This window comes from Pocillopora verrucosa, chromosome 4, assembly GCF_036669915.1.
Source record: "Pocillopora verrucosa isolate sample1 chromosome 4, ASM3666991v2, whole genome shotgun sequence".
Classification (NCBI taxonomy): Eukaryota; Metazoa; Cnidaria; class Anthozoa; order Scleractinia; family Pocilloporidae; genus Pocillopora; species Pocillopora verrucosa.
Window position 1 is genome coordinate 25,452,285 of NC_089315.1, and position 12,022 is coordinate 25,464,306.

Sequence of the window (12,022 nt, forward strand, 5' to 3'; positions counted from 1 at the left end):
GATGAATTTGAAAAAATGTGTTCATAAGAAAAACAATTCTGGCTGAACAACTTCTCTTTAATTTTCTGTAATATTTTAAGTCATTTTGTTTCATGAAATTAACATTCTTACCAAGCATGTCTTAACTGTCCACAAAAACGGGGAGCAAAGTTGTTAACAAGCATCTAACTTGAACACGTTAACACTGACGAGCGCCAACTCTATAACATTGTTTGCATTTCAACAACAATTGAGCGAACTCCTTTAAGTTAAAACAAAGTACAATAACTTTCAGCTCTTGCATATATCTTCGTTGGTGCTTCTTAGAATTTCTCGTAGTGATCGTTTCAAGTTGTCTGATAATTACGTCTTGATATCGGCCTTGGGCTCAGCACCACCCGCAGAGGATACTTCCATGCTCGATTCTCCGCCACTCTCCCCCTCCCCCTCTTTTTTCTCTTTCTTGGCTCCTTCCTCCCCCTGGCCACTGTCTTCGCGCCTTCTCTTAAAGCTTCTTCCGCGATTGCGTCGGAACTTTGATTGGGGCGGGAGTCGATCGATCGCGAGAACTTTGTGAAGTTGTCGGAAAGCTGTTAGTCGAAGGGCGTGCTAAAAAGGAAATAAATCATAATTTAAATGTCTACAAAATTAAAACCTTACTCCGTGACCAAAAAAAGCAAAAGTAAATAGGCCCATCAGGCTCATTAAATCAGTTTTTCCCTCCAGCAAGTGTCAGGTAAAATCTGCTCATCATTTGGGCCTTGTAACCGAGAGTTAACGAGAAAAAAACTGATTCACACCACTAAAAAAGTATAAAACAGCAACAAAGACAAAACCATTAAAAAGGTGTGCCTCACCTGTGCTGAAGCCGTCAGATCTTCTCTTTCTTGCATTGAAACAGTACCAAGAGCATCAATAGTTTCCTTCTCACAAGGATCACTCAATCCTGGTCCACCTGTGGCACCAAAGAAAGAGAGTTTTCTACTTTGCTCACCAGATAATGCTAGAGCCAGCTTTTAAACAACCGAAAATGATAACTGCACCTTCTAGGAGAAGTCCACTAGAAATACATTCTAACACGCGGCGGAAAGCTTCTCCAGGTCCCAGCGCCTGTTGACTACTGCTAAGCGCCTTCTCCACCAACAGCTCCATCGCCTATCATAATCCATTTAACACAAGTAAGCAAAGTGTGAATAAATTTATATCGCACAGATGCCTACCTTGAATTTCCAGTATTTTTTTTAATCAATTTGCGATATTTAGACAGACTGGCCTAGATCAGCTTAAAGCTGCTTGAAACAACAAGGATAGCCTACAACGCCGGGAGCTGTTCCCAACTCTTTGCGAGAATTGTGTGGGTTCTTTTAACGTTCCGCTGATAACCGGTACAAAGAAGAGACAGGAGACGGAGTCTAAGGTTTATCGTCCTCGCCTGAGAAGACTAGAGTGACTAATAGGCTTCAAGGTCGCGCACCGACAAAATACCAAATTCTCCCCACTTATAAAAAAAAGAAGCGAAATACTGCAATAGGGGAGAGCAATGAGACAGATCTACAGGGTAAACTAGCTAGGTATTAACCAAAACTGATATATGCCATGGTCCAAGAGTGTAGTCTACAGTTTTTCCTTTCTTAACAATTGTATAGGCCAGTGCCTGGTTGTTTGAAACTGAACTAATGTAAAGAAAAACAGAACAATTTCCCTTGCTAAAAATACTAGTTAGAAGATCGCTATATGAACGTTTCCCAAACAAGTACTGTGTGCCAGCAGTTTCATTCCTTTCGACCACTAGAGAGCCTAAGACACCTTGCTTTAACCGTACAGCCCCTGGACTGAGAACATAAGAAGTGGTCCCTTAAAATGTACGATGCACATACCCAGTTGTTGAGAGGAGAAAAAGCCGGTATTCTTCGGCACAAATCACGCATGACGCGTATAATGATGACACAAGACTGCAAACCGTTTGCTTTGGCCTGGAAAATGGAAACAAAGTAAGAATCAGAAAAGGAAACAATTTGTAATCACCGCGCAACTATGAATTTATGTTACCAAAATAAACCATGCATACATATGTACATAAAGTAGAACTGAGTATTGGTACATCATATTTAATGTAAACCCATGAAACATTTTCCGTAAAACTAAACTTCGTCAAAAGATGTATTAAATACTTCAAGGCCATTGCTCTATACTTATAATTGCACATATGAGATGCTCTCAAATACACACATTAACCCTTTACACCCTAAACTCAGTATGCATATTCTCCATACTGTTCTCTATACTTTCTCAGTAGCTGACGGGGAGAATTTGTTTAACAATCAAGAGCCTCTTTATTTGGTGATCTTTTCCTTTATTCTCATAACCTTAGGTGTGATTCAGGGGAATTATTGTAGGGAGAAATTATATGCTGGTCATTCTTAGGTGTCAAAGGGTTAATCAGTCTACACCGATGGAAATTTATAAACAACTTAAAATGTACATGTAAACTGCAAACCAGCACTCCACTCACCAATGAAATGCTCATTTACAAATAAGTTATTGTTACATAAGAACCCATAAATACACCATGAAAACCAGAGGAGACACCTGGTGACTTCTGGTTTCCCAAAGAGGAAGTGTCACATATTTGCTCACAATACACATACCTGTTGACGACTTCAAATCAGAACTTCTCATCCAAATATATTTTAAATACAACCAGTAATTAACATGCATTTAACACTGCAGTTGGAAGTAAATTTGATAACCACAACATGCACCTTACTATTTTCCAGAGTAGACCCAATGTATAAATGGCAGACACCATTAGTACTCTTTTGTATTCATGTAGATATGCCCTCCTAGCCTTGTTTAAGGAAGAATAAAACCTTACCTCAAAGACAAGGCTCATTGGGCTAATTCACTCGAGTACAAAAGAATACCAGTTCAGCCCACCATTTATGCATACCATCTATGCTTGGGTTCTTTTAAAGTACATCTCCATACAAAATTTGTAAACAAGCCAAAATCTGGGATGTCCATGTATTAAATATACATGTACTGTACTTAAAAACTGAATCAATTATTTGGAATTCTCATATTTGTCAGATGTACCTCCAACAGCAGGACTACTACACTACATTGTAAGAGAGAATGTGACAATTCCTCTTAAAACAGCAAATGAGCCGAACCTGAAACCATTTAGCATGTCGTAGCGATGCCAATGCAGCTAAGCATTTTGGCCTGTCCAGCACTTGAGGATCATCTTCAGCTACGGGTGAGAATCGGGTGGATAAGCAGGAGGTGGAAAGATGTCCCAGCATATTCAAGGACAACACAACAATGCCACCAATACATCACAATCACATAAAACAATCAAGTAACAGTTGGGCTTAAAAAGGAAAATACTGGTGAATTCTGAATGAAAAGTGACCTTCATGCAACATAGTGTTAGTGCTTCACAAATTTTTAATTAATGTGAAACAGAAGCTTTTCCTCTCTTGTTTTTTAAGATCAAATGAGCCACAAAAGTGTGAATGAATCCTGGAACATGGTATTGAAAATATGCAAAGGACCATTCTGAATGCCACACAAACAAACACACACAAAGAGCCAAGAATCTTTCCATCTCCTCCTTCCACACTGTAGCATGGATGGAAGACATCTACATGTAGGTGTACAAGAATTACACACAGAATTCTGCAGATTTGCAACAACATCAGAATGATTATCAAGCACATGGCTGATAGGCTTTTTGCACGGGCATTGCTTCACAGTTAACAACATAATTATTTTGTATCCTTAGGCAAAATGGGATGCTTTTGGACTTAAGAGGAACACTCAATCAGTGATTGACTTTTCCACAAAACATTTCTAGTGCCCCCCTAAATAAAAAACAACTATACACCTTAGTTTTGAATTTTACCAAACATCAGTGATAAAAATGTTTCAAATAACTTTTTGGCCCTCGAATGGAAAGGTTGTATTTATGTTTGATAATGACTTTGAAATATATAAAATTACCTCAATTGAAAGCTGAACTTACAGATGACATCCAAAGGTTCCCAGTCAATGGTTGCAACTAATTAAATGCACTTGATTTGCATTTGTAGGCAATTTGATTCATGTTCCTCAAAAGCAACACCAGTTAGCAAGACACAAACATTTGTGTTTTCTAAGTATAAACCACTGGGCCCTTTATAAGATCTGTAATAGGCAACCACTGCTCACAAGTATACATTCAAAATATGTTTCTTCCTGTGTAAAATTTTTAAACTAAATATGTAAATCAGAATCACAATTTCCAAATTGGTTAAGGTTAATTTTGTTGCATCTAAAAAGTGACTTAACAAGGGCCCTGTGGTAGTGTAGAAGGTCATTTTAACAGGTACCGTGTTCTCCCTCCTCCCCCTCGCGCATGACAGGTGATGTCAGAGTGATGGTAACCACCACTTTTGGGTCAGTTGCAGTAGAAATTTTCATGGCAGCTTCCTCAGGCACTACCTTGAGATCATACTTCTCTTCTGTCACTTTCTGCCACAAAAATAAGATTGCAACAGATTATTTTTCACCCTTGAAACAAAAGCTGTTCAGGATTCTAATAGTATGCCACTGAAAACCTATACTTACTGCAAGATGTGCTGGCAGGAGGTCTGCTACTCTGTTCAGAAGCATCTTTGTTGGTTTATCTACTCGAAAAAAGGAAAACAATCTCCAATTAGCAAACTGATCATGGTATGTCATAAAAAGATTTCAAAGCAACTATTCAAGGTCAAGATACAATATACATGAAAGACAGTTATTTAAGAGAAGGATTTAAAAGAATTTCCTTACCGTGACAAAGCACAACCAAATCAACATCAAGGCGTTCATGAAGTAATAAGCCTTTTGCAAGCACACCAACTCTCATAACACCTTTAAGAGCTCCTAAAAATATAAAAAAAAAGCTTGATGAAAATTAAGTATGGGATAAAATGTTTTATAACAATTGTTAGAAAACCTCAGAGCTTGTTTGTAGCTCATCCTACAGTACAGCACCAAAAGCTTTTACCTTGTGTTAACACATTCATGTAGTGCAGTAAAAGAAAACTTTAAGCTCTTCACTACCTGATAAAATATTTCCCATTATTTAGGACAAAAAAAACCACAATTCAGCTGATGAAGGTCAACTTACTGGGTGGGGAAGAGGGTTTGCTGGAATCTTTCTTCTCCTCATCTTCTTTTTTCTCGTCACTGCTCTCATCCGACTCTTTCACCTCCATCTTCACTTCCTCTTTTATTTCTTCCCCTTCTTTCTTAGGCTGTGTTGAAAGATCTTGTTCAGCAATCAGATCTGACACAAGTTTTAAAGCCTTCTCTGAGGAAGACACGATCTTCTGGACTGCCTGTAGCTCTTGCTCATTGGGATAAATTGCAGAATGTTTCGCCATCACTAGGCGGTCATCAGGAGTATCGTACCTTGGACGTGGGATGGGCTGTTAATGGTGACAAAACAAATTAGTTATCAACTACACCGTACATGTGGTGAAGGCAATACAGTACAAAAAGGCATGAAATCTAATATATACAAGCTTGAAAGTGTTGCTCAAGGATATTCCTATAAAAATCCCCAAAATGAAAAGCTCTGAAAGTGACTGCCCCCATTCCCAGAGGAAATTCAATTTTTGTTTCAAACCTATCAATAGTACACAGACTATCAATTAACCCTTTCATTCTGGAGATTCAGAAATCAATTCTCCTTTCTGTCTGCCATAAATTTATGATAATTTCAACATTGAAGATTTGCTGATCAATCAAATATAATAGAACAAGTCAGAGCTTCCTGCTTGTTCAGTATAAAACAAAAATGCCTACCGGCCCCATGTCACCAACTCCTTCCATGAGAGGGCGTGGTCCCATTGGCCCTGGAGGACCTCTTGGGGGACCCATACGACTTGGACCCCATTCAAAGAATTCTGCTTCAAAACGGCGACGACTTTCTTCTTCCCAGAATCTTTCCTCTTCTACTCTTCTGTAATACTCCTCCTCCTCCCAACGGCGTAATTCTTCTTCATGTCTACCCCTGTGTGCCAGAAATGAATAAACAAACCAAGTTTGGTCAGAGCAAGGAACACTGCTTTATCCTAAATTTATCCAACACTGCTGATAAAAAAATCAGGAAAACTGTTTGTACTTTTTCCATTGCCAGTATTGTTCTTGTTCCCACTGTCGACGAAACTTGTCTTCTTGCACTTTGCTGAGACGGCCACGGCCACCAGGTTTAACATCAACCACCAAATCAGGCTGAACTTTTTTCTGAAAAAAAAAAATAAATAAATAAACAGTGTTTATAAAAAGTTCAGAATACTGTAAAATTGGTATGAAAAAAGACAAATTCTCTACAAAGCACAAATCCACCTGTTTCACCAACCTTATAAGATAGCCTATGTCGGCGTCCTGCAAGATGTGCTTCTTTGGCGTTTGGATCATTGAATTTGCACTCACACAATTTGCAGTGGAAGCTGATAACTTTCCCCTCATCATTTTTCACTTCCTCTAGATATTCTCCTCCTAAAATTGTATTGCACATGCACAAGAAGGTTAGCATGGTACAGTACAAGATTAAATAATGGATTAAATAATGGTTAATTAGCAGCAAACATACCAACAATCTTGCTCTTATCAACCCCTGTAAAATTTGCCAAGTCAAATTTCTCTGCAAGACAACAAAAGTTATCATTACAACAAAGTCAAATATTAGGTAATTTGGTATTCTCAACTGAGTTGATAATGTAAATTGGCCACTGTTAAGAGTTTCAAAGCCTTCGTCAGAGCAATTGATTCCCTCTGACAAAGGACTAACACTTCAAACGTCAGCTTTAAAAATTTTAACGATGGCCAATTTAAGTAATCAACTCAGTTGATTGTACCAAATTATCTTTTTATACTCTACCACCTACACAGCACCACAGTTTCTTTAGATACTTACCTCCTTTATTCAAAGTCAAAAATATTTACACGTATTAAAGTGAGTACAAATTACACCTTAGGTTTCCATTGTTTAAAGGTGACAGCCTATTATTCATTTAGAAATACAAAGATCCAGATTTGAGTCTTTAACCATAGTTGTTACGCGTCTATACAACAATCATTTGAAGAAATAAAACTTAACCAATCAGAAATCTAAAAATTCTTGGAAATCAATGTCAATGCATAGATTATGGAATTCTAAAAAACAACTCTTGGGTTATGACTGTTAATTACATGTACCTGTACTGATACTGAAATTGAATGTTTAATAAATTGACCAGGAAGAAAACAGTAGTACCAACCCTCTTCCATTTCAGCATCTTGTCCCACTGGTGTACCAGCAGTAGAGGTACCAGCAGAAACACCAGCATTTGTGGACCCAGCCTCACTCTTGACAAGTCCTGTGGAAGTTAGCTTTGTGCCACCAACAAAAGTGATCTTAGGAGCAGCCATCTTCTTTGGAGGCTGTTTTCGCATAGCTCCTTTGTTCCCATTGCCAGCTTTCTTGTCACTATTTTCTTTGGTCTCCTTGGGTTCTGGAGGTTTCAGTGGTGCAGGTTCAGGAATTGGTTTACCGAGCTTCTGATGTAGTTTCACAACCTGTAAAAGCACAAAATCAGAGTCTAGATACATTACCCAGGTGGTTACCCTTTCTTTACATTTGATTATACAATAAATCGCACTGCAATCCTATCACAGTTTCTGTTAACCTTTAAAGCTTGGGAGTGAGCATCATCTAATTCCTCCTTATAGTATCACTGCTGAATCATTCTTTAAGATTGTGTGAGTAAAGGACATGATTGTTAAGGTTAAACAAATTCTCCTTGTCAGTACCAAAAGAAATGTATACAGAAGAGTATAGAGAATATGGATACTGATGTTAGGATGTAAAGGGTTAACTTGATCACAAAATAAGAGAAATGTTGCATACATGTACGTTAAATCCATGGATCATTCCGATAAATCATGCCTGAATTGTAGCAGTCCAAAAAGATATCACATTCAAAACTGAAAAAATGAAACTAGCTATCTAAATTGCACGCGAGTGATTAAACTCATTCATATAGCAATGGGTGTGTGGCAGAGATGTGAAACAGATAAAAATATCTTCAACACAGCCTGCTAGATATCCCAAATTTGTATTCTATTGTGCAATAATAAACAACTTTTACCTTCTGATGTTTTGAACCTTTAAGATGGGCAGCAAATGCATCAGTCCCTGTACAAGTGACATCACAAAGCTCACAACGATATGCATTAGATGGAAGGGATTCCTTTTCTTTTTGCTTGGCAGCTTGTTCCTTCTTCTTATGTTTCTGACCCTCTAAATGTTCTCTGTATGTCTGAAAGAAGTAATTTCAATCAATATTAAACAAACAGAATATCTAATTACTGCAGGCATTTCAAGTTTACAGACATATCTAATGTAAGTGCAGTACAACTACAGTCGTCGCCGAGACTTGCAAACTCAGGTGACACAAAAATAGCATTTGACACGCTTAATGCTTCACACGTGGCCACAACCAGCAAAGGTACATAAAGAACCGTGTTAAAAACTTTTGCTCATAACAAGTCTTGAGAACGAAAAAATAAATACGAGACTCAAAAGCGGTCGGAAAGTTGGTTTAGTGCGTATTCATAAGTTAAATAATACATGTTTTAAAGGTACATGTAAGCTTATATAAAAAAAATTTCATATGCGATGTTGAAATATTTATTGATACTAACCTGTGGTCCTGCACAACTAATCTTGCAAACATCGCAGTAATGAAGTTGAGGTTGTTTCGGCGGTGGCTTAGGCTTCATCATCTGCTGTTTCTGTTGACCAGCTCCGATCTTGTTTTTCCACCCTTGCCGTTGTGGTGTCTGTTGATGATGTTGTTGTTGAACGAAGGCCGCGGCGGCGTTATAGACAGCTGCCTCGTAAGCTTGAGGTTGGTAATTTGCAGCATTCCCAGTTGAGGAACCACCATAACTTGAAGTGTTGTACGAACTTGTTTGGCCGTAAGCGGTTGTCTGTGTACGAGCGTTAGAATACGGATAAGCCACAGTGGACGATTGAGATGAGTAAGCTTGGGTCGGATGAGTTTTCGCAATAACCGGCGTAGCGCTCACTGATGTCGGATAAACATTTGTTCCAGACGTTGGGTAAGCTGCTTTGGCTGCCCCAGTAGTGTTCTGAGCGTAATAAGCATTTTGTCCGCCCTGTACGTTCGTGGACGGCTGTTGCGAATAATAAGACGCCTTGGTTTCGTAGGCCTCGCGATCGTAGTATTGAGCTGAACCGTGATGTGCTTGGTAAGCGCCGTGAGCTGCCTGATAAGAGGCATTTGCCGGTGGCGGTGGCGGCGGAGCGTCCTGTTGTCTTGCCGTATAGCCATAAGCACCTCCTTGCGCGGAAGATCCTTGTTGAGCATAAGCAGTTGTGCCAGCTGAGTAAGGCGCTTGTACGACTTGTCTAGGTGCTTGATTTTGTGGGGGAACATAGTGCCCTCCAGCGGGAGCAGAAGCTTGAACTCCGTAACCAGTAGTTCCTTGGGGTGTTCCATAACTGGTTTGAATCGATGGATTCTGAGCTTGAGTAAAACCCTGCGTGTGTTGTCCTCCCGAAGAATAGCCGTAGTAATTGCTGGCGGCCATGTTGGATGACTAAAGGAGAAAGAGGCACGTGGTCAAGACGTCAAACCGGCAAAGTGCAAAAGGAGAGGCCTGGATAGCAATTATCTTGAAAACGAGGCTAATGAGTGCCGCGGCTCTTACGAAATTAAGTTTCTCGACTCTATGGCGGCGCTTTCTTGAAGGCGGCGCGTATCGTAAAATTGGACGCGACAAAGATAAGCTCTCTTTTGATTTAACGGCAGTTTCCCTATCCGCACCGAAATTTCATGGTAACTAACAGAGCCGTCTTTAAATTGAAGCCATTCGTCTCTTCCGAAATGATAAAGTACAGGATTAGTACCTCTTGAGAGCTGCCCGCAGTACCTTAGTCATAGTGAAGCTACTCTTCCTTGAGACTTTTCACTCGAGTTTTATTAGAGTTCGTGTTTACAACACCACTTGATGAATGCCATGAGAATTGGACTTAAGTCATGTTTTTTCTGGAACGCTGAAGATTATTTACTTTGCTGTTCTGTATAATTGCCTTCTTCGAACCTAATACACTTTTGCTGAAATGTTGCCAATCTTGACAACCCTTACGTCGAAGAAGTTCTGGAGAAATATCCAAATACCATATGATAAATGGTAGATTTTCCACCTTATTTCTCATAATTTGAAAATTGACCCGGCCGCCATCTTTACATAAAGGCGATAGAATAAATTAGTATAGACAAAACGGTCGATTTGGTTGAAGGCACGCTTTGATTGGGTACTCAAACTCCGTTTATCCTTTGCCATTCACCTCCGAGAAACTCACGGGATTTATGCCCAAAAATATTGTAATCGTTGCAGGAATAAATGATTGAGATAAAATAACATTTTTGTGCTAAATTATCTCGCTATTTAGTGTATACGAAAACTATTATTTACCTCAGCGTCGGTATCTAACAGTGAATATTTACCTCTCTGCTTCGCGGCTTGGTAAATACCCACCACTAGCCACCCCAACTTCGGCGAATAGCTGTTAAATAAACAAGTTGACACAAATGCAATGATGAATCTTGGCGAATCTGTTCTCGAAGTAATGTTAAAATCATTGCTTATCTACATTTATCAAAAGAGGGCTACTGCTTTGAATTCGTTCAACCTACTCGAGTAAAGTAACAGCCTCTCATTTGACCACTTTGCTGTCACAAGCCGTCTAGCCATTGCTCTTCTTCAGTCCAATCAACCACTCGCCATCAGTAAGTGCAGGTTGTCTGCGTAGGCATGGCTTTGATCCTCGCCGAATATCTCAGAGGATTAAGATAAGTCTAGCATACTTCACAGATAACGATTTCTCAAATAAGTCTACTTCAAGGGCAAAAGTCAATTCTTGACCCTAAAAATCAAAAACAAGATTGAAATTATGTTTATTGAGCGACATACAAAGCGAGTAGTTTGGAAATTTGATTCAGTGGTTCGATTCTTTATATGCAGTCTTGTGCAACTTAAAAAGCATAGAAAAGCATCCGAATTTCTGAAAATTTGAGGCTAAATGCAAGGTTTGAACTACCAGTAACCATATGCAATTTTGGGCGTCTTATTTGATAAGTGTGGCTGAGTAGAAATCACATTACTGATAACAAGCGCCCTGTTTTTATTCTCAGTGAGTTAATTCTTTGGTAATCACGTTTCATACTTAAGCTCTTATCAGCAGCTGTTATCTTGCTTTATCCCACTACGTAAACATACAAACTATAATTGAATTAAGTATACTGTAAACTGTATATTTCTTTTAACTTCTGATGTTCACGTGAATCATGACGTATCGACAGTATCGCTGTAAGAACCGCTATCCTGTTGGTCAGCGCCTCTAATCCAACACTTTTGAGTCAAGAGTCATTACGGCTGTGTCAGCGGTTTTTGACCAACATGGAGCAGAACTGACTCTACGTTACTGATCCTGTTTATTCGTTGCGCTTAGCAAAAGGACCGCAACTCTTATGGTAAAGCTGAGTTGGAAGTGAGCGTGCACCTACGTGGAGCGGGAATCTACAACGTATACTTAAGCTTTTCGAAAAGTAAATAGACTACCGACGTGTTATCTGAAACTGACGGCAATAACGGGCCAAAAAGGAAGGTAAAATTCCGCACAGCCCCACACTACATTATACGTTCAGTTCTTGGATAGAGTGACAAAAACAATACATTACCATTGGGAAAACAGATTTGTTTTACGATAGTATGGGGCAGTACGGAAATTTTACTAAAAGGAATATTTCTGTAATGTTTTGCTTTCTTGGCGAAATTGATGGTCGAACCTCGTAAATCTGCCGCATTTGAATCTTAACACAAATTGAAAACCCGGCATTTGAAAGGTAATTTAATTTTACATCTGACCGATTTTTAAACAATATAACCTAATCAAGATAACGCCACTAATTACGTCTATTCTTCTTCGATGAAAAGCGCT

At 39.1% G+C, this 12,022-nt stretch overlaps 1 protein-coding gene and 1 non-coding gene across 4 annotated transcripts; both read right to left on the minus strand.

The window, feature by feature from the left end:
• Positions 1-36: 36 nt before the first annotated feature.
• On the minus strand, positions 37-9,629 carry LOC131775961 (zinc finger RNA-binding protein). 3 transcript variants are annotated; one of them, XM_059092085.2, is made up of 16 exons: positions 8,698-9,629; positions 8,142-8,312; positions 7,272-7,569; positions 6,605-6,655; positions 6,371-6,510; positions 6,134-6,255; positions 5,815-6,022; positions 5,135-5,435; positions 4,795-4,887; positions 4,591-4,649; positions 4,353-4,494; positions 3,153-3,232; positions 1,857-1,952; positions 1,023-1,134; positions 837-934; positions 37-588 (listed from the first exon to the last, which is right to left on the minus strand). In XM_059092085.2, exons 1-16 carry the CDS (start codon positions 9,607-9,609, stop codon positions 343-345), a joined length of 3,129 nt encoding a protein of 1,042 aa, XP_058948068.2. In that variant the 5' UTR covers positions 9,610-9,629; the 3' UTR covers positions 37-342. The 3 variants fall into 3 exon arrangements, with proteins under 3 accessions (XP_058948068.2, XP_058948069.2, XP_066020892.1); XM_066164795.1 differs by lacking the exons at positions 37-588; positions 837-934; positions 1,023-1,134 and adding an exon at positions 1,596-1,633 and having other exon boundaries at positions 1,766-1,952; XM_059092086.2 differs by lacking the exons at positions 37-588; positions 837-934; positions 3,153-3,232.
• LOC131776014 (small nucleolar RNA SNORD57) lies at positions 672-738 on the minus strand. The gene has a single exon (XR_009339518.1). It is a non-coding gene; the product is annotated as a small nucleolar RNA SNORD57 (small nucleolar RNA).
• Positions 9,630-12,022: the final 2,393 nt, after the last annotated feature.

Coding starts and splice junctions, on each gene's coding strand:
- LOC131775961 (XM_059092085.2), bottom strand. CDS start 9,609: ATGGCCGCCAGCAATTACTACGGCTATTCTTCGGGAGGACAACACACG. Junction 4,650..4,794: donor TTTGGTTGTGCTTTGTCACG/GTAAGGAAATTC, acceptor TTTTTCGAGTAG/ATAAACCAACAAAGATGCTT. Junction 935..1,022: donor TAGTGGACTTCTCCTAGAAG/GTGCAGTTATCA, acceptor TTGGTGCCACAG/GTGGACCAGGATTGAGTGAT.